The 23,384-nt window shown below is 46.0% G+C and overlaps 9 protein-coding genes across 9 annotated transcripts; 6 read left to right on the top strand and 3 right to left on the bottom strand.

Annotated features, from left to right (window-relative positions):
• Positions 1-1,946: 1,946 nt before the first annotated feature.
• On the top strand, positions 1,947-3,065 carry echA (enoyl-CoA hydratase echA; the record flags this gene model as incomplete). The annotated part of the gene is made up of 4 exons (XM_056924504.1): positions 1,947-2,091; positions 2,167-2,304; positions 2,395-2,937; positions 3,016-3,065. 4 exons carry the CDS (start codon positions 1,947-1,949, stop codon positions 3,063-3,065), a joined length of 876 nt encoding a protein of 291 aa, XP_056777230.1.
• Positions 3,066-3,184: 119 nt separating this feature from the next.
• N7478_008289 (PAS domain-containing protein) lies at positions 3,185-4,873 on the bottom strand (the record flags this gene model as incomplete). The annotated part of the gene is made up of 4 exons (XM_056924503.1): positions 3,185-4,161; positions 4,252-4,271; positions 4,332-4,548; positions 4,846-4,873. 4 exons carry the CDS (start codon positions 4,871-4,873, stop codon positions 3,185-3,187), a joined length of 1,242 nt encoding a protein of 413 aa, XP_056777229.1.
• A 347-nt stretch (positions 4,874-5,220) lies between these two features.
• On the bottom strand, positions 5,221-7,086 carry N7478_008288 (putative MFS alpha-glucoside transporter; the record flags this gene model as incomplete). The annotated part of the gene is made up of 2 exons (XM_056924502.1): positions 5,221-6,609; positions 6,697-7,086. The coding sequence occupies 2 exons, from the start codon at positions 7,084-7,086 to the stop codon at positions 5,221-5,223; spliced, it is 1,779 nt and encodes a 592-aa protein (XP_056777228.1).
• An 875-nt stretch (positions 7,087-7,961) lies between these two features.
• N7478_008287 (uncharacterized protein) lies at positions 7,962-8,238 on the top strand (the record flags this gene model as incomplete). The annotated part of the gene is made up of 2 exons (XM_056924501.1): positions 7,962-8,031; positions 8,099-8,238. The coding sequence occupies 2 exons, from the start codon at positions 7,962-7,964 to the stop codon at positions 8,236-8,238; spliced, it is 210 nt and encodes a 69-aa protein (XP_056777227.1).
• A 117-nt stretch (positions 8,239-8,355) lies between these two features.
• On the bottom strand, positions 8,356-10,011 carry N7478_008286 (transferase family protein; the record flags this gene model as incomplete). Its single annotated transcript, XM_056924500.1, has 1 exon — positions 8,356-10,011. The coding sequence occupies one exon, from the start codon at positions 10,009-10,011 to the stop codon at positions 8,356-8,358; it is 1,656 nt and encodes a 551-aa protein (XP_056777226.1).
• A 1,175-nt stretch (positions 10,012-11,186) lies between these two features.
• Positions 11,187-15,483, top strand: N7478_008285 (P-loop containing nucleoside triphosphate hydrolase protein; the record flags this gene model as incomplete). The annotated part of the gene is made up of 3 exons (XM_056924499.1): positions 11,187-11,375; positions 11,476-14,126; positions 14,181-15,483. 3 exons carry the CDS (start codon positions 11,187-11,189, stop codon positions 15,481-15,483), a joined length of 4,143 nt encoding a protein of 1,380 aa, XP_056777225.1.
• Positions 15,484-16,097: 614 nt separating this feature from the next.
• N7478_008284 (Major facilitator superfamily domain general substrate transporter) lies at positions 16,098-18,058 on the top strand (the record flags this gene model as incomplete). The annotated part of the gene is made up of 6 exons (XM_056924498.1): positions 16,098-16,340; positions 16,401-16,729; positions 16,784-17,624; positions 17,714-17,832; positions 17,889-17,972; positions 18,034-18,058. The coding sequence occupies 6 exons, from the start codon at positions 16,098-16,100 to the stop codon at positions 18,056-18,058; spliced, it is 1,641 nt and encodes a 546-aa protein (XP_056777224.1).
• An 894-nt stretch (positions 18,059-18,952) lies between these two features.
• On the top strand, positions 18,953-20,581 carry N7478_008283 (TauD/TfdA dioxygenase family protein; the record flags this gene model as incomplete). The annotated part of the gene is made up of 10 exons (XM_056924497.1): positions 18,953-19,187; positions 19,240-19,349; positions 19,408-19,497; positions 19,553-19,626; positions 19,690-19,858; positions 19,915-20,012; positions 20,066-20,187; positions 20,256-20,334; positions 20,392-20,418; positions 20,473-20,581. 10 exons carry the CDS (start codon positions 18,953-18,955, stop codon positions 20,579-20,581), a joined length of 1,113 nt encoding a protein of 370 aa, XP_056777223.1.
• A 1,258-nt stretch (positions 20,582-21,839) lies between these two features.
• On the top strand, positions 21,840-23,040 carry N7478_008282 (glycoside hydrolase family 16 protein; the record flags this gene model as incomplete). Its single annotated transcript, XM_056924496.1, has 2 exons — positions 21,840-22,654; positions 22,746-23,040. 2 exons carry the CDS (start codon positions 21,840-21,842, stop codon positions 23,038-23,040), a joined length of 1,110 nt encoding a protein of 369 aa, XP_056777222.1.
• Positions 23,041-23,384: the final 344 nt, after the last annotated feature.

The following is a 23,384-nucleotide window of genomic DNA, read 5'->3' as shown; positions in this document are numbered from 1 at the left end:
AGAAACAAAAAGAAATTGATCATACCTGAGCTGGCTCTTTATAGCTGAGGTCCGTCAGTTAAAGCAGCATAATTTGGGACAGCTATACAAGCACCAAAGAGAGAGAAAGCGAAAGCGAAACCTTAATGGCACCTGGGCAGATCTATAGACATAGCAGACGTCATTGTCTCAGTTGTAGCCACTGGTTTGTTCTTTTCAGATCCTGTTAATTAGCTGTCAAATTTGGTTAAGTGCGTCGCTAAACTGGAACCCCTCAAGGGAATGGGGTAATTAGCTTGGTTAAAGTGGCGCCCAGGATGAGTTGGAAGTCCTCCAACAACCGATTAGGCCTGATCTTCGCAAGTCGGCAATACCCGCTTCTCGTGTTGGAAGGGTATTGGCTGGGTAGTAAACCATGGTTGAATATGGTGGGGTTAACATGCTATACCTTCATCCAAAATAGGCAGCTGTATCTGATTGACTGTCAACCCATCACCATTCAAGCGTCGATCGACTGGGCATTTGAAGAATTCCTTCAACCTTGAGCGTGTGTACTTTGTTATCAAGAATATAGTTTGCACGTAATGTGGTATCCGAAGGCTGTGCATTTTGAGTGAAGGGATTCTGTGGTGTCCATATCAGCATTTTCAGTTAGAATGACTCAGGCTTGGGGTTGAACGCAACAATATGAAGTTTTGGAGGGGATTGGAACTTGAATAGTATGATAGTGGATTTACACTTCGTAAGCCAAGGTTTCCTGGGGCCCCGGGGGGCAAATCCTCGCTGGCACGCTTGCCAATACATAGCATAGAGTTATGTTTGATTCACTTGAACATAACTACCAAATTCCAACATATATGAGTCATTGACTCTTCATTAATGGGATGGAGCAATGAAGATCTTCAATCCAGTTTCTGATGAGAAGCTGTTGAAAAAACTCAATCGAGTCTATAATTAGTGACATATACAATACATTTTGGAAGGAACCAGACTTTGACTAGATTTGGGTCCATTGTCCGATGACTTCCATGCGGGGTTGTAAGTAAATAGAGCAGTGACGTGCTTTTCGTTGTTGGCTAGCGTACTAGTGTGCAGTTATCCAAACAAATTTTACTATCCAAGACGTAGCAATTGAGGGGTATAGTACGCATAGACATTCAGGCCCTGAGGAATGGTAGAGCAATGATGTCAGTAAAGAACAGAGCGCCGCCTAACCGAGCCCTGGATAGCGTAATATCGATGTACAAGAAGATTTCATTCAAGATGCCGTGAAAGCCTTAATGAAGATTTTTTATTGATCATGTTGCTGACTATATCGATTCGGTACGGCGTAAATGTGGTTTTGTATGTAGTCGATATCCAGTAGAAATGAAATACTATGCAACCACTGCAAGTTTCGAAGTTGGGACCCGTCAAGCAAGAGAGCGACCGAATCAACCAAATATGTAAAACCCTGGAATTGCATATAATTTGCATTCTCACTTTTGAGAAAATTCGAAACAGAAAACGAAGAATTGGATCCCATAGTGGTGTGAGTTGATCAACATGTCAGGTTGACGCTATACGTGTAGAGCCTGAGGCACCAGTGTGGACTGTTTCCTGATTCTCAAGGCCGAATGTTCCACCGCTTAGTCATGATAACACGTGAAATCATTCGAATGGGCCTTGAATTAATGGATTTGGCGATAACCTACTAAAATTATATGAAATGCATAATCCTTTCCTTGAAAGTACATTCATCGCAATCTTAAAAAGCACCAACGTCCCAATTCGCATAATGGTTCATAAAGGAACTTACAAAATCCCTTCTGCAGAATGGAGCGGCAGCTATACCTCGGGACGGTTAACTTCGGCCCTTTCCCGGTCTAGCGGGGATCATCTACATCATACCCATACCATCCCTTTCCCATCACCAACTTTCCCGGATACTCAACAAAGCTACAAAACAGCTACGAAACACAATCAGAATGTTTGCTCGTCGCTGCGCCCGTCTAGTCAACTCCCGGACATCTGTCCCCCTCACATCTTTCCTTGCCAGAGCGCGCCCCTACTCATCCGGGCCAAGCTACGAGCACATCCTCACTTCGTCCCCGAAGCCTGGTGTCGGATTGAGTGAGCAATACCCATACCGCACGGAATACATTGAAGTCAATTGGGAAATATGTCTAATCTGATTATGTCAATTAGTTACACTTAATCGACCCAAAGCTCTGAATGCGCTCTGCAGTCCTCTTTTTACTGAGCTCAATGATGCTCTGAGCAAGTATGATGCTGATAAGGATATCGGTGCAATTGTGATTACGGGAAGCGAGAAGGCTTTCGCAGGTAAGATAATCCTGAATCCGAATTGAATTCAAATCAAATTATCTCTCCAATCCAATCTTAACAAAGCTAACATAATACCCTCTCTACCAGCCGGCGCCGACATCAAAGAAATGGCCCCCCTAACCTTCGCCTCAGCCTACAATTCCAACTTCATAGCCCCCTGGTCCCACCTCACAAACATCCGCACCCCCGTTATCGCAGCAGTATCAGGCTACGCCCTCGGCGGCGGCTGCGAACTCGCCCTAATGTGCGATATAATCTACGCCTCCACCAACGCAACATTCGGACAGCCCGAGATAAAGCTGGGCGTCATTCCTGGCGCGGGCGGCTCGCAGCGCCTCACCAATGCAGTGGGGAAGAGTAAGGCTATGGAACTTATTCTTACAGGGAAGAACTTTAGTGGGAAGGAGGCTGCGGAGTGGGGTGTTGCGGCGGAGGTTGTGGAGGGGGGTCATGCGGAGTTGATGGATGTTGCTTTTAAGACGGCCGAGAAGATTGCGGGTTATAGTCGCGTTGCTACTGTTGCGGCGAAGGAGGTGGTGAATAAGAGTCAGGAGCTTTCGTTGAGGGAGGGGGTGGAGTATGAGAGGAGATTGTTTCATGGGTTGTTTGGGAGTCAGGATCAGAAGATTGGTAAGTTGCTTGTTACCCATGGATGATGGATGAGGTGGAGGGATTTTGGAAGGCACAAAGTTGCTAACGTGATATTAGGTATGACTGCCTTTGCTGAAAAGAAGAAGCCTGAATGGTCACATGAATAAATAAGATATAGGCCGGTACACCGTACTAAGAACTTTATCAATCCCCTTTGTAATGCAATACTATTTCGCTGAACTGGTAGAAATGTATCTCGATTGTTCGCATGGAATGTCACGAAATCTTATTCCCAGCCACGGCCCGCCGCAGCGTCATTTTCCCAGTCATCCTCCACTCTCGCGGTTTTATTGTCCCAGCTTCCATCCATCATCTCTTCTTCGGGGTGAGCGTTGCCACTTGGGGTTCCGAGTTTGTACTGTTCAAGCGATCGGTTGATTCCCACAATACCCCATGCAAAGACAGCAACATCACGAATAGTGTCCATGAGATCATGTGCCTGTGGGCCGTTGGAGCCCTCAGCCTTGCTCTGAGGCTGGGGTTGAGGAGCTGAGAGAGTATGAGCAGAGGTGCTTGGTGTATAAGCAGATGAAGAGGAGTGGTCGTCTCTACACATCGTAGTCTTAACCTCTGGATAAACCGTGTGTGGCGCTGTATTCTCCTGTGCATGCGAAGATGAACCGTACGAGTAAACCGGCTCAAGTGCCCACGGTGCTGCAAAGATCCCATTTGAATAAACAGGCACAGGGCGCGGTGGTTCAGTACTAGTTGTTGGAATTGGGGATCGAGCCCGACGAAGAATCACAACTAATCCGTCTGAAGTACACGAAACAACTGCCTCCAGTTCAAGTGGAGGGATTGGATCTGAGTATGCGGCTAGCCCATGCCGAGTGAAATCGGGATGCTCGTCTTGCATTGGGTTCCGGAACCAAAATCTCAGATAGGCGATCGAGTCGTTCGCTTTTGCGCTTTCGAGGCACCGCACCGCATCTCTTAGACAACTCTCTTGAATGCAGTAGAAGAAGCTTTTCGACATGAGTTGCTCTGGGCTTATTCCGAGGATCTGTGATACGCCACTGGTCGCGTACATGATCGTCGCGGTGCGGGTAAATCTGTTAACGAACATAGCTGCGCGTGGCTCGTGGAGCGGCTCATCGAGTCGCTGTGAGAATTTTCTGGATATGAATGTAAGCATGTGGTAGCGTGGGTCATTAGGTGAGGATTCAAAAAGCTGTCGGACAATAGGGGCATCGACAGCGCGTTCTGAAATCAAGTTAGCACTGCACAAGCAACATGATGGCATCGCATCAAGCAATCAATCATAATCCTGAGATGAGAACACAATCCACATACTCTGAGTACCCTTCCCACGGCTATAAACCGTCGTACTAGCAATCAACACATCATAAACAACAGTAAAGACACATTCACACCCAACCCAATGCCCATCCCTATGCCGAATCGAACAATAATTCAACACAGCAGCCCTATCAAGCCTCACACCCCGACCATGCACACTACGCGCAAAAGGAAGTTCCTGCGGATGAAAGTATTCCCAACATGACCGATTCAGCACCTCATGCGGCTTATAGCCGAGCACAATCTGGATGCTGTCAGAGGAATAACGGATCGATGCATCGCGCGAGAGATCTGTGTGTCAGTTAGTAAGGTTAACTTTAAGTACCTACAGAAGGAGCGTTTGGCGGTCCCGACAACTCGTTAAGGAATGCTGATTGGTGCTTATGGCTTATGGGTTAGACGCGAGAATCGGGTATCACTTGCCATGGATTGTGATGAAAGTGGTGTCCATCCTGCAGAAGAGTGGGACCTGCGCCTGACCCCGCCTATTTGATCTGGGATTTGTGTGATGATCGGGGCACTGGAGAACTCGGAAACTGGACCTGAATCAACGGTCTCTCCTAGGTGATTCCAGGTCAGAGCAGATACCGGTGTAGAAATGGAAAAACGATTGCATGGGCAGCGGGAGAAGGCGTGGTCCAACGGCTGTCAACCGCGGATCGTGGGGCTGAGCTCATTCAGGGCTTAGTCGAGAGGGGACAATGGAATTGTTCACCCATGTCAATAGTATTGGAACTTGTATGTCCACGTATCTAAGCACGAAATTCTTTCGGTATATTTATTAGAGTAGAAGGTAAAGTTTGAATGCATTGATGAACAATCTAATTAGGTAAATTAAAGTTAAATACAGGTGAATATGCTATGTACATTGTAGAAAGTAATATCTCTAAGTTCTGCTTCTATATGTATGTGATGCAGTGATGAAAATAAGAATCCCAAATCATAAACATGAGACATATCGCATTACGCCGAGCCAGCATTCTTCTCTGCTTGACTCGGGTCATTGCGGGCATTCTTCTGCGCCCGATAGTCATTGATGACTCGTCCCTCAATAGTCTCGTCAAAGACATCAACTTGAGTGGTCGCAAACTTGCGAGCGCTGACGTTGCGTTCGAACAATAGATCCAGTTCAGCGAACGAACGACCTCGCGGCTCGGGGATGCGGAAAAATGCATAGATAATGCACAGGAAGCAGATACCGCCCCAGAAGAAACCGGCATAATTGCCCCAGTTCCAGGAGCCGGGATTGAGCATATATGGCGTGAGAACACCACAGATAATCGCAACGATGTTGTAAAGGCAGCGACCGAGGACAACGGTCTTGATCTGGAGACGGCGGGTGGAAAGCTCGGCAACTAGCGAGTAACAGACTGTTCCGACTGTCAATTGGTAGAACAAAGCCCAGATAAGCATCATAGAGCCAGTGGCTAGCGAAGCCGAATCCTTGTGCGCTTCTGGAACGAGGCCGAGGAAACCCATAATGAAAAGCATGAGGCAAAGACCACATAGTCCGTAGAGAATAAGTGACCGACGACCAATGCCTACAGCCATGAGGAACCAGGCGCCGAAGGTACCGACCATGTTAATTCCGTATTGACCCATTGCAAATGAGTAGGAATTGTCGGAAGATAGACCAGCTTGTTCTAAAAAGTAGGTAGAGTAGTTCGAGAAGGAGTTACCGCTGAGATTTTGCATAGCCCAGGCCATGCAAACAATCTCCGTCCGGCGTCGATCAATGCCCTTGAAGCAGTCTAAGTAACTAGCTCCTTGTGTGATTTTCGCTTCCAACGCGGTTGTATGAACCATCATGGCGATCGTCTCATCTGGATCGAAGTCCGTCTCACGGTTCTTGCTTGTCAACCGTTCCAGAGACTTCTTTGCATCACCTGTTCGTCCCTTTCGCACCAACCACCATGGAGACTCGGGCGCAAGGAAAATTCCAATAAAGAGCGGCAAAGGCCACATCCATTGTAGACCGTATGGGATTCGGTATGCCCACTCATCTTGTCGGTTCAGCATTCCCTTTATCACACCAATTCCAATCAATTGACCCAATCCCCAGCAGAAGTTGACGTAGGTGGTGAGATATCCTCGCAACGCAACAGGACACACCTCGGAGGCGTAGGTGACGGTCAACGTCTGGAAAACACCCCAAGGAATACCACACAAGATTTCCGCTGCGAGAAGGGCTTGGACGTTCGGTGCTGTGAAAAAGATTGCTGTCCATGCAGTGACTAGGATGAGACACCCCATGATAGTGTACCGGTATCCAAATCGCTCCGAGGCCCAACCATTCATAAATAAGCCGATAATCTCGCCGACGTAGGCACCGTTGCTAAGACCTGATTGCCACTGCAAATTCAATTGATATTAGTCTCACGTCACATTTTGTAGATCAAAGCCAATCCTTATCGCTGAGAGGGAAGGAGTCCTGCTTACCGACGCCGACACCTGGTATGATCCGTTCGCTTGCAACGTGCCGTATTTCTGACAGAATTGAGGAAATGCATAGAAGTTGTTGACTAAACTGATATCGTACCCCTCCATCACAATGCACGTTGAGATCAAGATACTCCACGCCACAGCCTTAGGATACAATTTGATCCCCTGTAACAAGCTCATATTCTGCTCTTTCTCCGTCGCCGCTTTGGCATTTTGAATAACCTTAGTCATAGATGAATCCGACGACGGACTCTCAACAGAATGATAGTGATCAAGAGTCTCATCCGGCTGGTCAATGGCATTTGGTGCCTTGTATTCCCTATTGCCCGCATGTTGGGAATCAGGAGCCACCGAGGTAGCGGCCTCTTGCACGTAATCTTCAGTCATCCTGAAGCGGCGTTCGGTGCAGAGGCACAAGGGAATGAATGGATGTGAGATAGGATGAGGATTTGGAGGGAGAGGGACCGAATCGCATGTGTTGAATTAGGTGGTCAAAAGGAGTTGTTTCAAGAATTGCCGACGTGGGGACAGAGACGGAGACGGAGACTTGCGGCGGGTTGAGAAAAAAACTGCACTGTACCCACCCACAGGAACATCACACACAAGCACTCAGGGGTTGCGCGATTCGAACTTCCCCGGGATCTAACACAGCATAGAAAGGTCTGAAAGTGTAATTGAGGCTAGACAGGAGATCGTGCAGCCCAGACACTTTTTATTGCGGGGGCTTTACATATCTTAATGGAAATTTTCGCGGGAATCGACGCTTGGCGAGGGCAAAGTAAGGAACCGCGTGTGATTGGGGGGAGGAATTGGGAAGCGAACGAACATTTGAAGAAAAAATCTGTCCATTGATCAATTAATGTATGTTATGTTATTATCTGTACTTTAAGTCTGTTTCTTTCAATTTTATTACCCAGAGTGCTATCGTAAAAATTAAATGTAATAACTCCCGCCCATCAAGATCCCCCGCCAATATGCTTGCATCCGCAACAGGGAATGCCGCATCCGGCATCGGAGTTGGTCCGTGCTATATACAATTGCACTGTTCACTCGACATGCTACTTTTGACAGCTAAGATGCTATGATGATGTTAAATGCTCAGAATTCTACATATGACGTACTGCCCGTCTTTGTTTGTTCTCCTTGCCTCTTCGTTCTCTCACCTCTCTTTTTCTACTACTATGTCTTTATCCTCTTTTATTAATGACTTTCTTTAGTCATATACGGATTTCAAAATCAATGACAGCTGTTACAGGAAGACAATGGCCGCCTCGTTCCAGCTTACTTCCACGGCGGGCCCAGAGGATAGTTCGCAGCAGGCGCGGGGGACTCGTATTTCTTCCTGGGAATACACCAATAGGTACCGATTTTATGATAATCAAAGCAATACACTGTACAGGGAAATGGTCAATTGGAGGCGTTGAAGTAGACATGCACCACTACCTTGTTCTGAAAGATTGGGATATCCATGTTGACGATGATGGCCAATTGGTCACATTGGCGATGTCGGATATTCGAGGTTCTGAATTTGAAAATTGAGAAGCAAATTTACGAGGGATAATCAGAAAATACGACAAGATAAAAATGAGCATGAATGAATGATTATTCTTCTCATAAGTAAACTGAATACACTTCATAAAACAACTCAGTTTCACCTCACGGCAGAAGAAGCGGATCCTCTATCAACCGTTCCATATCCTCCGCCCGAAGATGAAGAGACACATCAACGCCGTGATCAGTCCAACTACCACCTAAATCACCATTATCCTTTCCAGGGGGAGCCTCTTTAATAACAGCACATCCATCCAAATCCGCGACCACACCCTCAGCAAACCGAATTATCGGCGACGCGCTCAATCCAAAGTCAATATCATAAATACCAGCTCGAGCCCAGCTCGTCACTAGCAAGTGTCGCGATCCCAGAAAAGCCTGCCAAATTCGCTGCGGAGATGTCTCGTACGATAGCTTATGTAGATGGGCGCCGACAACAGCAGGTCGAGTCATCTGGTCAATTGTCTTGCGGATATTATGCGCAATTGTACGTATCCGTTCCTGTGCGGGTATCTTCGATGAGGCAAGTTGAACCCCACTCATTTCGACATTGACTATCATGCTCGGTGAACCTATGAAGTTCGTTTCAAGATGGAGGGCAGGACGCAGTCCAATTGTGAGATCGCAGTGTAATGGGCCTGTATCTTCGTTTTGGTTCCTGGCGCGAGCGATGCAGGACATCATGTGTGCGAGAATCGCGTCGTGGCGACTTATTCGGATAGCGCCGCTCTCGTGGGGACTTCCTTTCACTGCGTCTTTCCAGAGACTTTCGACTTGTGCATGGGTGAGATGGATTAAGTAGTGGGACACTGGAGATACTGAGTCCCATTCTGACCAGGGCATTGAGTCGCCGATCGGTTGGATCTCTTTATCTCGGTATTCTGGGGGAATGAGTGGTCTCCATGGACATTCGGCTGTCGAGATCCACCAATCGTACCGATTTAAGGGAAGACTTGCGACTTGTTTGAGAATGGCAGGATCGGGGGTTTCGGCATTAATATCTCCTGCTGCCATGGAATCTAGTTGATCTGGCTCGAATACGGGATCCAGAATTGGTGTGGGTTGTTTGGATCCAGAAAGAATCCAACGGCTGATACTCGCCCAATCTTTGACGAAGGTGACTACCGATGTTATATCGGCGAGTGGATGGCCAACCTTCACTGATAATGCGAATCCTCCACAGGCGAGCTGGGTGACCTGGACAGCCATAATAGGTGGTAAGAGACCCGGCGTACTTGGATCCTTTTCTCTGACAGCATTGACGGCAACGACCGATGGAACGAAATCCTTTAATGAAATCTCTTGGCGGTCGTAAATCGGATGCTCGGTTGTTCTTGAAGCTGGGCTGAGCGTTTCGAGGGTAAACGGGCTTTCGGCGGTCACAAACTCTACCCCGGGATCTGAGGATGTGCCATAGTGAGCATATACCCGGCCATAACGGCGCGCGTGAGGCTCAAAATGCGCCGCCTCGCTTCGAACGTCCGCTGGATCGACAGAGTGTATACTCTTCAGATGACCGGTCCACTGTGGATACGCATTAAGTGTGATTTGAAGTGACTGGCGAAAGTGGTTGAATAAGTTGAAATCTGTCTCTTGTTGATCTGGTGTTTCACAAAGCCAGATAGCACAGGACGTTGAAAAATCGACTGTTGTGGCATCTATCAGAGACAGCGCTACTGCATGTTCTTGCGGTCTCTCAAACGGAAATATTCTCTCTGACGTGAGTTCCTCAACGACTCTGGACACGTCGATGGATCCCATCGTGTTTGGTTGTGTCTCTGCACTGAGGTTACTCCTTGCTTAGGTCGGCGCGGGTAGGTAAGATGGGTCAAAACCCAAACTCAGCCATGAGCAGCAGGGGCATTATATACATGCCATCATTGGAATGTAAACACTTAATCATAAACAAATTCCTTACCGCCTCAATAATACGCCGCATTGGACCGTCCGAGTGATCCTTACCTCTAAGGTAACACATTGATCCCACCGATAAACTGCAAGGAGTAAAAGCCTAAACTTTTCCTCGGCAACTATACAACTTTTCTGTTAACTCTAATAAAATGATTGAAGATGATTGGGCCATAACTAAATATAGTTCTGAGTCAACGTGAGCAACGATATCTTTCCAGATGCCTCGGATGTTGTCCGGGGGTGGGGGTGCATGGGGATCGGAACAAACCCCAACCAACCTTGGAGAATGCGGGCACAGTGGCCCCACAGCTTCAATGACCGGGTCTGACTCACCCTGAGCAATTAATGATCTTTAAATATGAGCCTGGAAACCCAGAGGAAAGATGGTTACACCAACCGTGGATGGAATACCTAAAGCGTGGCCTGACCTCTCTGAAATGGCATTTTTGACATTCTAGCCAGCGTCGTCTTACACTCAAATTTCCAGCGCACAATGCAGGACGCCCGACCGAGCGGGGAATAGATATTATTTCAGTTCAGATCCAAGAATCTAAGATAAGGATATCGGTACGGAGTACGCATTTCCCCTGGACCCCACTATGCAATCAAACCCGGGTATTGCTTGAGGTCGTATGTTTTTGTCCTCGGCACTATGCTAGATAAAGCAAAACAAAACAAATGACCGGAGTCAATATATCTAGAGCTCGAAAATACAATGCAAAGCTTTTGTTTTCAGATAATATCTATACAGTGAGCCATGTTAGGAGAGACTCGGATCCGACGGGGCTCCGGGCAAGGCTAGCATTGAGATTGACCGAGTTGACTCTGGCCTTGACTCGGGGTTGACCAAGTCCCGGATCTATTTCAGTAAGATATTAGCCTCAAGATGATCTATGCTATGAATATTTGAAAATTTATTGTCCCTCCAACGCCCGCAGCAGAAAAAAATAATAGACTCTGACAGTTTGGTCCTTGTTTATCGATCGCACTTTTTTTTAATCGGGACTCAATGATCCTTGCTGAATATGTATTCCGACGAAGATGGGATCGCCTCAAAAGAATCAGAGGCAATCTATCGGGCGCAAGTACGAAAGTTGTTATACTTGACCTCTGCGTTATCATTCTCGGGGGTCAGCGCGATCACTCTAGGTGGCGGATATGCAAGGGAAGAATTATCTTGGTATACACCCGGTGTTTTGAGCAAGCTGTCATGGGTAAGCAATTCAAATTCAAGCAAGTTCTTGAGATAAAATTACTATTATGATATGGTATGAGAATGGAATACTTTTAAACTAACACCATATCGCAATCTAGCCCATCATTTCAATTTATAGCACTTCTTTGCATTGGCAAGAACACCCACCCAAACTATATAGCTCAGTTATCGGAGGGTCGCTTCTGGCTATTTTGATTACCTTGACTGGGATTTATACTAAACATTTTGACGATGAGACTGAGTCTTGGAGTATATCAATTACTACATCATTGGAGATATGTCTGGCTGCTCTTCTGGCCATTGTTCAAATCTTATTTCCCCGCCGACCGCAGGTTTTCCTCGCCGATGGAAGGCTCGTCGATTCAGAAAGTAGCTCTTCAGCAGTTTCACGGTACTCTATGCGGTGGTGTCAAAATGCACTCAAGATTGCAGGCCAGAGTCTTTCACTAGATAAACTCCCGGCTCTGAACTATGGGACTCGATCCATCTCCCAGCCACGGATTGTGCTCTCTGAGACTTCGCTATGGAATCATATTTTATCTGAACGTTTTCGTGGATTTGCAAAGCAATGGACGCTCATGGTCATTCGATCAGTCATCACCTTTGGCTCACCTTACTGCACTATGCAGTTATTGAGATGCTTGGAGCAGAGTGGTGCGCCCACAAATGCCGCATGGATCTGGATGATCGGTATCACGGTCTCAGCCGTGTCCGAAACCGTTCTTCATTATCATATGGCTTGGATCCAGTGGTCGGAGATGGGAATCCCAGTTCGTGCACAGCTCATAATGGCGATTTACTCGAAGCTTTTGAGGGTGAGAGATACCAAATTTACAGGTGATAAACCCGAGGCGACAAATCTATTATCCTCTGATGCGGTTTCATTCAGCAAGTTCACAGCCGTGAACTACATTTTACCATTTTCGTTCGTCAAGTTTCTCTTTGCCATTTTGTTTCTTTTGAGACTCCTGGGATGGAGAAGTACTGTTGTGGCAATTGTTGTGACAGTCGGAATCGTACCTATACATAAAATGGTCATCAAGCAGGAACGAGATGCGAAAAAGAGATTAACGGGCGCAAGAGATAAGAAGGCAAAAACGATATCTGAAGCGGTGGGTTCTCTTCGACAAATAAAATTTTCTGCCTTGGAAGCACAATGGGAAGAACGTATTGAATTATGTCGTCAAGAAGAGATCAAGCAAATACGCCAGCGATTTATCGCCACGAATATCCGATCCGCGTGGAACGTTGCGTCGCCCTTTCTTGTTACCACCGCAGCAATTCTTACCTACGCATACACTGAAGCTGAGGTCTCTTCGTCGATTATCTTTCCCATGATTGAGCTGCTGCCACATCTCCAAGGCACACTCGGATTTGTGCCCGTTGTCTTTCAAGATTATTTTGACGCTCGGGCAAATGCACAGCGTATGGAATCATTTTTGAGAGAATCCGAGCGAAAGGAAATACGCAGTCCCAGCACCCAAGGCTCAATTTCATTCAAAAATGCCTGCATTAAATGGCCTTCTGAGGGGTATGCGACGAAGCCAGACACCACTCGCCATTTCTCTCTTCGTTGTACCGATCTCGAGTTTCCAGCTGGTGAGCTGAGCATTATACATGGGGAGACCGGTTCAGGGAAAAGCTTGCTTCTCGCATCTATACTCGGAGATGTGGATCTAATCAGTGGATCTATCATCGCACCCTCAAGCCACCCAGTCGCATACGTCTCTCAGACTCCATGGCTCCAGAACGCCACTCTGAAGGAGAACATATTGTTCGGAAGTGAGTTCGACGAGATCAGATATCGGAAAGTACTTCAGGCTTGTGCACTCGAGACCGATCTCGCGTCTCTATTGAAAGGAGACCAAACGCTTATCGGGCTTCGAGGCGTCAAGCTTAGTGGGGGTCAACGTGCCCGAGTCGCTCTCGGAAGGGCATTGTACTCAAAAGCGCAGTTGTTGGTCCTGGATGATATACTATCTGCGCTTGACAGTCATATCGCAAAAGCTGTTTTCAAAGCGCTGACTGGTGAGATGTGCCAGGGGCGCACAAGAATACTTGCCACTCATCAGGTGGCTTTGTGTCTACCAAGAGCCAAATATGTTGCCAAAATTCGAAATGGCTCCGCAACAGGCATTGAGAATGTTAGTTTTATGGAGAATAATGTGGGAATATTGGAATCAGAAACTTCGGTGCAAACAACCCCGCCATTGAAACAAGAAACAACAAATATTGTTGGAAGCAAGACAAAATCCAAGCTCTTCTTACCACAAACTGACTTGGAGACATACAAAAGCTATTTTGCCGCTGCCGGGGGCGTCAAGTTTGGCTCTCTGTGTGCAATTGGGCTATGCGGTAAGCAGCTTGTACTGGGACTGACGACATGGACACTGGGGAAAATCAACTCCACGCGCCCAGAGAGGGCAGTTGGACTTGGAGAAGACACTGATCACGGCAGCCCCAAGTTCTTTCTCGGGTTATATCTTTTAGCTTCTGTGTCGGCCGTTATCTTAGAGCTGATGTTCAACGCACACGCCTTTGCAGGATCCATGCGTGCCTCAACAGATCTATTCCGGAGAATGACAAAAAATGTACTCCGCATGCCACTTCTATGGCTGGACAACACTTCACTGGGAGAAATTTTGATAAGATTCAATGCGAATATCAGACAAGTGGATGATCTTCTCCTGGAAGCCATGTCGGGATTTGTTGACTGTATGATCAAGCTTTTCATCGTCCTCGCAGTCGGGTAAGCTTTTTTTTTAATACCAATGTTCAATTATTGAAAGCTAAATCGCATTAGGATGTATGCATCTATATACACAAGCATTTTGGCCTGTATTTTGATATACTGGTGCTCAACGGTGGCCGAGGGCTATGTCAAAGCCCGAAAACTTGTGAAACGCGGTGAATCAGAAGGCAATAATGAGATATTGGAATATTTTGCCACGTCTGCAGCCGGAGCCTCAACTATCAGGGCATTCGGGGCGGACAGGTTTATCGATCAAATGCACCACCGAATTGATAACTTGACAATCTCCCAGCGACACTTTTGGATTTTCAATCGTTGGCTTGGTCTACAAATGTCTCTTTCAGGTATTCTCTTCACAACTGGAGCAGGCATTATTTTATTATTATCGAACTCTGTGACGGATCCATCTCTCATGGGATTTACTTTGACATTCTCGATGGGACTTGCCAACGCATGCTATACAGCCGTAAATAACTTCGGCATGCTTGAGACCTATATGAATGCCGCCTCTGGGGTGGTCTCTTATTCCAATTTAGAACCTGAACCACAAGGGGGTAAGTCCCCTGCAGAATGGCCCTCTAAAGGCGAAATTCAAGTTAATAATCTGAGCTTGAAATATTCTACCGATCTTCCACTTGTGATAAACGAGATCTCTTTCCAAGTCCGTGGTGGGCAACGAATTGGAATAGTCGGTCGCACAGGAGCAGGAAAATCATCATTGACACTAGCACTTCTTCGCTTTATGAACCCAGCGACTGGCTCCATCATAATTGATGGAATTGATATTTCCGAGATTCAGCTACAACACCTTCGATCGAGAATCGGATTCGTTCCGCAAGACCCGGTTTTATTCTCTGGCACAATCAAGTCTAATCTGGATTACTTCGGGCAGTTCTCACAGCAAAGTCTGATCGACGCACTTCGACGCGTGGGACTACTCGCAGAAAACGATAACGAAAAATCAGGTTTTTTTACGTTGGACTCACAAATCAGTGCAGGAGGAGCGAACATGTCACAGGGCCAGAGACAGCTGTTGTGCCTTGCGAGAATATTTTTGAGGGGGCCAAAAATGGTCATTCTTGACGAGGCAACTTCTGCTGTTGACGACAAAACAGATCAAAAGATTCAAGATGTGATTCAGAGGGAATTCAATCGAACGTTGCTTGTTGTTGCCCATCGGCTAAGAACGGTCGCATCCTTTGACAAGATTATTGTAATTCAAGAAGGCTGTATTGCAGAATCGGGTACACCAGCTGAACTATTGAACTCAAAGGGAGTATTCTATGATATGGTGCAAAGTAGCGAGGACAGAGAATTCGTCACCAAAATTGCATTGGAAGGTGGCAGTTACTGATGGCCCACTTTCGACACTCAACAACGTTCAGCATTGACATATTTGGGCGGAATGGCGGGGAGCCATGTGCGACTGACTTCCCTCCAATAAAAATGCAGAATGTTTTAATCAATCAACTGGAGGCTCTTGGCGCGCCTGTCAAAAACTATTTCTTTGCTTTCCTATGGCGTGTCCAAAACCTCCGGTGATGCAAGACAGTTGAGGGGGCCAGGACAGCCGAGGAGCCAGGGCCGCCAAGAACACGATCGCGAGGCCTAGTCTTTTAGTTGATACATGTTTCGTTAGGATCGCTCATTGAAACAAGATGCACCTTTTAAATTGTGGCGGCAAGATCAAATTGCTCAATATACCTTAAATATGTTGCGATTCAAATCCTTCACTATTCGGTGTTTGGCAAGCAGGAGATCTAGCATCGATTGCTTCATCCATCCTGGTAGGCACGACATGTGGCTGTCGCAGCTCACTATTAACCGGGATGCCGTGATCATGCCTTATCAACTGAAGTCCGTGCTAAAAATTATCTCTTAAATAAATGATGCATTCAGATCGCTGTACATCTTGTTTTTGTGAATCGCAGCCTGTCTAGTCGTGTTTACTTCGGACAATCCTTAAACATGTCTTCCGAGGAAAAGAACGCGACTGCTATTTCGACAGACCCAAAGCAATCGCAAGGAACTCTTACAGGAGATGACTCTGACAGAGAATGGCAACAGAGCACAACGCAGCTTGTACATGGTACCTTCGAAGCAACAGAGGACCATTCCTTCTACCGCCCAATTGATGGCTATGAGGGCCTTCACCGATGGGACCCAGAGTTCCAATGGACTGAACAGGAAGAAAAGCGCATTGTTCGAATGGTATGTATCTTTTTCCTTGCTATTCTCAATCAAGCGTCAATACTGATGCGCCCGAGCTAGATCGACGCGCGTGTATGCACCTTCGCCTGCGTGACGTTTTTCGCACTACAACTTGACCGAGGAAACATTTCCCAGGCACTATCAAGCACCCTCCTCGAAGATCTGAAAATGACCAGCAATGACTATAATCTGGGACAGACGATCTTTTTAGTAGTCTTCCTCCTTGCTGAGATGCCTTCCCAGCTCGTTTCGAAGCGACTGGGTCCCGACCGCTGGATTCCCATTCAAATGGTCTTATGGAGTATCCTTGCAGCCTGTCAAGCGTTTTTGACGGGAAAGAAGTCTTATTTGGCATGCCGAGCTTTATTGGGTTTACTTGAAGGAGGATTGTGAGTGACAATGTTATCTGTTCTCTACTGATTCCAACTAATTGTGCTTTCCAGTATTCCGGATACGGTTCTCTTCCTCTCGTTCTTCTATAAATCGAACGAACTTCCAAACAGATTGACTTGTTTCTGGATCTCCTACACGGTCGCTGGCATTATCGGCTCGTTCCTAGCATTCGGTTTCCTGCATATCACCGATTCCCACGGTGGTGGATCTTGGCGCTATCTCTTTGCTTATGAGGGCCTCATTACCGGCGTTATTGGAATAATCGCTGCATTTTGGATGCCTGCATCCCCGGTACAAACCAAGGGTGGGTTCCGCGGCAAGAACGGCTGGTTCACGGAACACGAAGAAAAGATCATTGTCAACCGGGTCCTCCGTGATGATCCCAGCAAAGGAAGCATGCACAATCGCCAACCAGTCACCCCAAAGCGGCTTTGGCATTCACTAAAAGATTATCATATGTGGCCCATTTATATAATTGGACTTGTCTGGCAAATCCCGACTACACCAGCCCAGAACTACCTCACTCTACAACTGAAAAGTATCGGATTTACAACGTTTCAAACCAATCTTCTTGTTATCCCTGCTGCTGTCGTGGCTATAATTACCATGTTGGGTACGACATGGCTGGCAGAGCGATTCAATCAACGTCTCCTTCTTGGTGCCTGCGCCGAGTTATGGTACTTGGTTTTGGTGATTACGCTCGAAGTCCTTCCTGAGAAAGCCATGCCTTGGCCTCGATGGGCCGTACTCTCGCTTCTGGTTGGCGCACCGAGTATTCATCCTGTACTGGTGGCTCTGACATCCCGAAATGCTGGATCTGTACGGACAAGAACGGTCGCTTCTGCATTGTATAACATGTCCGTTCAATTAAGTAGTATTGCAAGTGCTAATGTGAGTATTATTCTAAATTTGAATATAGAGATCAACTTGTATCACAAGTTGATTTCTTGTATGTGCTTAAAGCTGATCATCATGAACAGGTTTACGTTACTAAAGACGCTCCATATTATAAGCATGGAAACAAGGTTCTGATTGCGATGGCGGTTACTAGCTTTGTGATCTTCCTTTCTGGGAAGTTCTACTATGAGTGGTTGAATAGGTAAGTGATAGGGCTTCGATTATCTTCCTGAATACTTTGACCAACATAATATACAGACGTAATGCCGCGAAATGGGCCGCAATGTCAAGTGAACAGAAAGAGAATTATCTGCGCGAAAATCCAGTGATGACAAACAAGAGGTATGAGCATTGAGTCAAATCCTATATAATTGACCGTATCACAAGCTAACCGCATCTTTAGACTTGATTTCCGATTCTCGTACTGATTTTGGATATATGATATTGGGATGCAATCCATGCGATGGCATATTGTCTTTAGTAGTGAATTATTCGATATAATACTACTGTCCTAGATGAACTATGGTTCCCAAATTCAAAATAGACTATTGTCTAAAAACAATCCCTGTCAAGTTCATGTCCGTGGCACCTATAGAGCCATAGTTTCACCAGTAAACTACGAACGTATGCAAGGAAAGAACACTGTATTAGCCATTATACCGAGCTATTGCGTGCAAACGTCCCAAGAGCCCAGTCTAAATTCAAAGGTCTCGTGGTAAAATTCTCCATGTGCTTCATCGGTTATCCAAGCCCCAAGATGTTAGATCTGGGGAGTTGCTGTTATCCAGCGATGCGTTATTCAGTCAACGGATGGTTTTATTAGCTTTCCATATTTCGTTTCCAAATGTCGGAGCTTAACTCACCTATCACGTCTCTGCTGTTCTATCTTCTTGATCTGATTAGTGGCTTCCTCCTCAACAATCATGTTGCAATATGTCGTCAGTGAGGGGTTTATAGTTATGCAGCCGACTTTTCGGTAATACGCCATTGTCTCTGTGTATAGACCATGGTTTATACTGAGTTCAAAAATATGGTGCAATGTAAATCTTGAAGAACATCTTGTGCACGCTCACTCTGTAAATGGTGAGACCATTCGTAGACAAGTTTATTCAGTGGCTGTTACCTTCAGGGTTGGTCCGCTGTATTCTGACAAATGACTGTAGCTCGAGTCGCAGATATAAAGAGCACCCATATTGCACTGTAGTTTTGAATATTCAACCTTCCAAGTTTTGATCAGAAGTAATCATTACAGATCGATATTTTGCGATTTTTATTTTTATTTCTATTTGAATAATCACGATCGGTAGAACGAATATTCAATCATGGCTCCTTCAGTTGATGTGATCTCGCCTTCTGCTCCTACTCCCACTGGAAAGTTGGCATTGGCGCAGGAAACCTCCCAGAAAACTTATATTCGAGAGCCTTTGAAGTACTCTGGCTCCTTGAATGAGTACAAGAACTTCGACGTCACCCCGGTTATTGGTCGCGAGTTTTCCGGTGTCCAATTGACTGATCTCTTGAACGATGATGATAAGCTTCGTGACCTTGCCATCACAGGTAATTCCATGTAACTACCCTATAGGAACTAAAATAAACTGACGCCCTGAAGTTTCCCGTCGTGGTGTGGTTTTCTTTCGCGGCCAGGATATCAACTCTGACCAACAGAAAATTCTCGGACAGAAGCTTGGAGAGCTAACCGGGAAGCCTGCTACATCAAAGGTACGGAGTCCCCCTATATTGCCAATCAATTGACATCTTAGCTAAAAGACAATATCAGCTACACCGTCACGCTGTCAACAACAGTAAGCGAAACATTACAGTCAATGAGGGCAAGCTAGATGACGAGATCTCTGTGATTTCATCTGATGTGAGAATTGCCTCCATCAACTGTAAATATTTTAAATCTAATGAATATTCGACAGGTCAATCGCCAATTATATGGAAGCCGCTTCTCGAATGCCTCTCGTCATCTGGCTAGCGAAGGATGGCATGCCGAGTCAGTTTATACCATGCAAATCGCGTCATTTAGCGAGACATAATACTGATATTTTCTTTATAGTATTACATTTGAAAATGTGCCATCCGACTATGCTATCTTGAAGATCACCGACACTCCCGAGGATCAATCTGGTGGTGACACTCTATGGGCTTCTGGTTATGAAGTTTATGATAGGCTGTCCCCTTCGTTTCAGGCACTCGCAGACAGCCTGCAAGCGGTTCACTATCAGGTATAACGATTAAACTTTGCGATATGCCACTTGCACTTTTACTGACCATTACTCAGCCTCGATTCAATGAAATTTCCAAAGAACATGAGATTGATCTCATCGAGGGCGACCGTGGGGCTCCAGAGAACACTGGCTACAGTTTCAAGGCCACACAGTATGTTAGCTTTTTGAAATTCAAACAAACATGATTTTCTAACAAATCGAAAGCCCTCTAGTACGAACCAATCCTGTGACCGGATGGAAGAGCCTCTTCGGTGCCGCCGGCCAGGTCGAATCTGGCTGGATTGAAGGTGTCACCAAGCGAGAAAGCCAGATCTTGAAGCAATACTGTAAGTTACTTCTTTCAAGTTGTTTCCGTAGTCAGTGAAAGAAAGACATGATTAAATTTTTTATTTAGTCAACCAACTCATCGCCGAGAACCACGATCTTCAGGTGCGATACAAGTGGAACGAGAATGATGTTGCGATCTGGGACAAGTAAGTCCATTCCTTCCTATAAAGCGAATTTACCACGCTAATGCCTTTTTTCTAAAGCCGCTCGGTTTTCCATACTGCTACCAAGTAAGTAATCTTTCTCTGTGCTAAAACTTGCCGATCAGCTAACAATGTGTGCAGTGACTATGACGGAAAGAGGCAGGGTAACAGGGTTGTCTCACTGGGTGAGATCCCTTACTACGATCCTGCTTCGACTTCCCGGCGTGAGGCGCTGGCAGCGGAAGTCTGAATCAATCTCTCTGGTGGTTTGAGAAGTGCTTTGATCACACGTAATGATTTTGTCAATTAATTCTTTTTTTGGAGATATGCATTAGTCCCACAGACATGAGTTAATAACATTAAATTTGCTTTTCAAAGGAAAAAAAATCTTAACAAATAACTAAGAATAGAATAATCTCCAAATTTCGATACTTTGTGGGTTTGAAGATATGAGTAGTCTATCAGCCATGGCTCAGCCCATGTCTGGGTAGTCAGGGTGTTATAATTAGGGGTACCAAATCTAGTGTATAGAAGGAACTTCTTCCTGGTTGGTAAATCATTTAGGGTGATGTTATTCAAAAAGGTGTTATCATTGGCCCACTTTTCAAAAACTCACCTGTCAGAAAATTCCAGCAGATTCGTGGAAAGGGACTGGTTCTGCACATGTGGTGTGGGTTGAGTTGTGTCTGGGTGAATCTTCGGAACAACAGGATAATCATAATTGGTCTAACCACTTTGGGTAACTTAAGGTCCGCTAAGTCACTTAGTCATTTCTCTGTCCCACTTTACGGTTCTCTCCGACGACTTAAGTGGAGAAGCTTACGTTCAAAGAAACGTCGGCAACTGTTGGCCATGAGACTCGTAGGAACAGATTAGGGGTAGACTGATTCTAATACTTTTTTTGCTCCAAAAATTATGAGGCGCAAGGAGTAGATCAACAAGCCATGAGTCATTCAATCTTTCAACTCCAAAGTTCTTTTCACACAATATCATGTTAGCCAGTTTAGAGGTATGTACTATCTCCGAACCTTGGAACAAAAGGCCTCGGAGATAACTGCCCAAGTGGAGAATGAAGGCTTGAACAATGGATCTTTTGAAAGACCGGAAATTTTATTATGCAGAAGATATAACCGTATTCAATGTCTCACACAGCGGAAATTTCAAGTTTGAACGAACTATCGAAAGATCTGTACTGTGCGTTCCAATGCAAGCCTCCCGGGCCCCTGGCAGATCGCTAAGCCTTGCGAGTCCGAGTCTTGCCACTAAAAACTTGAAATTGGCTGTTTTTGCTTCTTATCACTGGTATTATTCTAAATGGATCCTGCGTTAGTGCGGTATCAAGTGGGACCTTGAAATGTGCCTATTCAGGGACACAGGCACAGACACTCTATCTCTCCTTGAGAGTGTTTGATTCTTTTCACTTGTGTTCGAGATCACACACCACAACAGTGAGCAATGTCAAACTAATCATTCTTTACAAAATCCCGATTTTCTACACGCCATCCACAATGGCATCCATTCTTTTGCGTGTTCTTTTCCTTCTTGCCTTCATAATCTTTACAACAGGGGCATCCTCGTCTGTAACCGACTGCAACCCTCTTAAATCGACGACCTGCTCTCCGGAAGCTGCGCTTGGAACTGAGCATACATGGCTATTCAACTCTACCCTCGACGAAAAGTTATGGGATATGGAAACGGGCAAAATCGAGTACACCGATGAAGGCGCAGACTTTGCCATTCGAGCGGAGAACGCATCCACTCTTTTGGTGTCGAACTTTTACATCTTCTTTGGGATTATGGAGGCACACGTGAAAATGGCAAAGGGCGCTGGAATCGTCAGCAGCGTGATTCTTCAATCGGATGATCTTGATGAGATTGATTGGGAATGGGTCGGATACAATACAAGTGGTGTCCAGTCTGACTTCTTCGGGAAAGGGAATACCACTACGAGCGATCGAGGCGGGTATCACGCTGTTTCGAATGCAGACACTGAATGGCACAACTACACCTCTTACTGGGATAAAGATCGTCTTGAGTGGTGGATTGACGGCGACCTTGTACGAACAGTTAACTACTCCGAGCCGCTGACTGTCTATGGAAAGAACTATCCACAGACACCATCCAGAGTAAAAATCAGCAATTGGCCCGTTGGTATCAAAGGAGAGTCACTGGGAAACCTCGAATGGGGAGGTGGTTATGTGAACTGGACTGATGTGCCCTTCATCATGTCGGTGCAGAAGGTTCGTGTTCAGGACTTCCATTCAGGAAAGGAGTATACGTATAATGGAACCTCTGGAACGTGGGAAAGTATCAATGTAATCAGGTAAGTATCCCAATTCATTCAATGGAGTGCAATTATCCGAATGCTTTGAATATCCGATTACAATGACTGACATTCCTACTCCCAAAATTAGTGGCAACTCCACTGCAAAGAAAGAGATCAACAAAGTGCCAGCAGAGACTACTGCTGAGAAGTGGGATGATCTAGGTGAAGGAGCGCATATCGGGGTATACGTCGGCGCAGCAGTTGCAGGAGCGCTTATGGTTGGCGCCCTCGGCTGGTGGTGTATACGCCAGCGTCGCCAAGGCCGGCTACAGCGGGCTCTGGATGATGATGCTCATGGGAGCCAACTTACGGATATGGCGAAGCACACTGCTCAATGGAACCAAACACAATGGGGCCGCAAGAGTTATCAACCGGTTGCCTAAAGTGTCAATTTTGTGGCATTATACAGCCAAATACACGATTAGCGACCACCCCCACCCCCCTCCCTCCCACAGAGCTCATATCTTTCTTTCGCTTCATTTTTTCAGGTGATTTTTGATAATAATTCTTTTGGACAAAGCCTCCGTCTCATGACGGTGAACTGCTACATAATTGCGTTTATATCGACGGACATATTCAAGTGATCCGATTTGCACACACAACCATTGATCGCATGCGGTATATCTATAATATAGCCCAAGAGGTTTCAAAGAAGCGGTATACCGTTAAAAATCCCATCCCATTTTATTCAGCATAGAATATACTCAAACGCTGAATGTAAGTTATA

The sequence above is a fragment of the Penicillium angulare genome (genome assembly GCF_028827245.1).
Source record: "Penicillium angulare strain IBT 27051 chromosome Unknown utg000005l_segment0_segment0, whole genome shotgun sequence".
In the NCBI taxonomy this organism is placed as follows: Eukaryota; Fungi; Ascomycota; class Eurotiomycetes; order Eurotiales; family Aspergillaceae; genus Penicillium; species Penicillium angulare.
The sequence above is the reverse complement of the archived record's forward strand: the minus strand, read 5'-3'. Positions and strand labels throughout refer to the sequence as shown.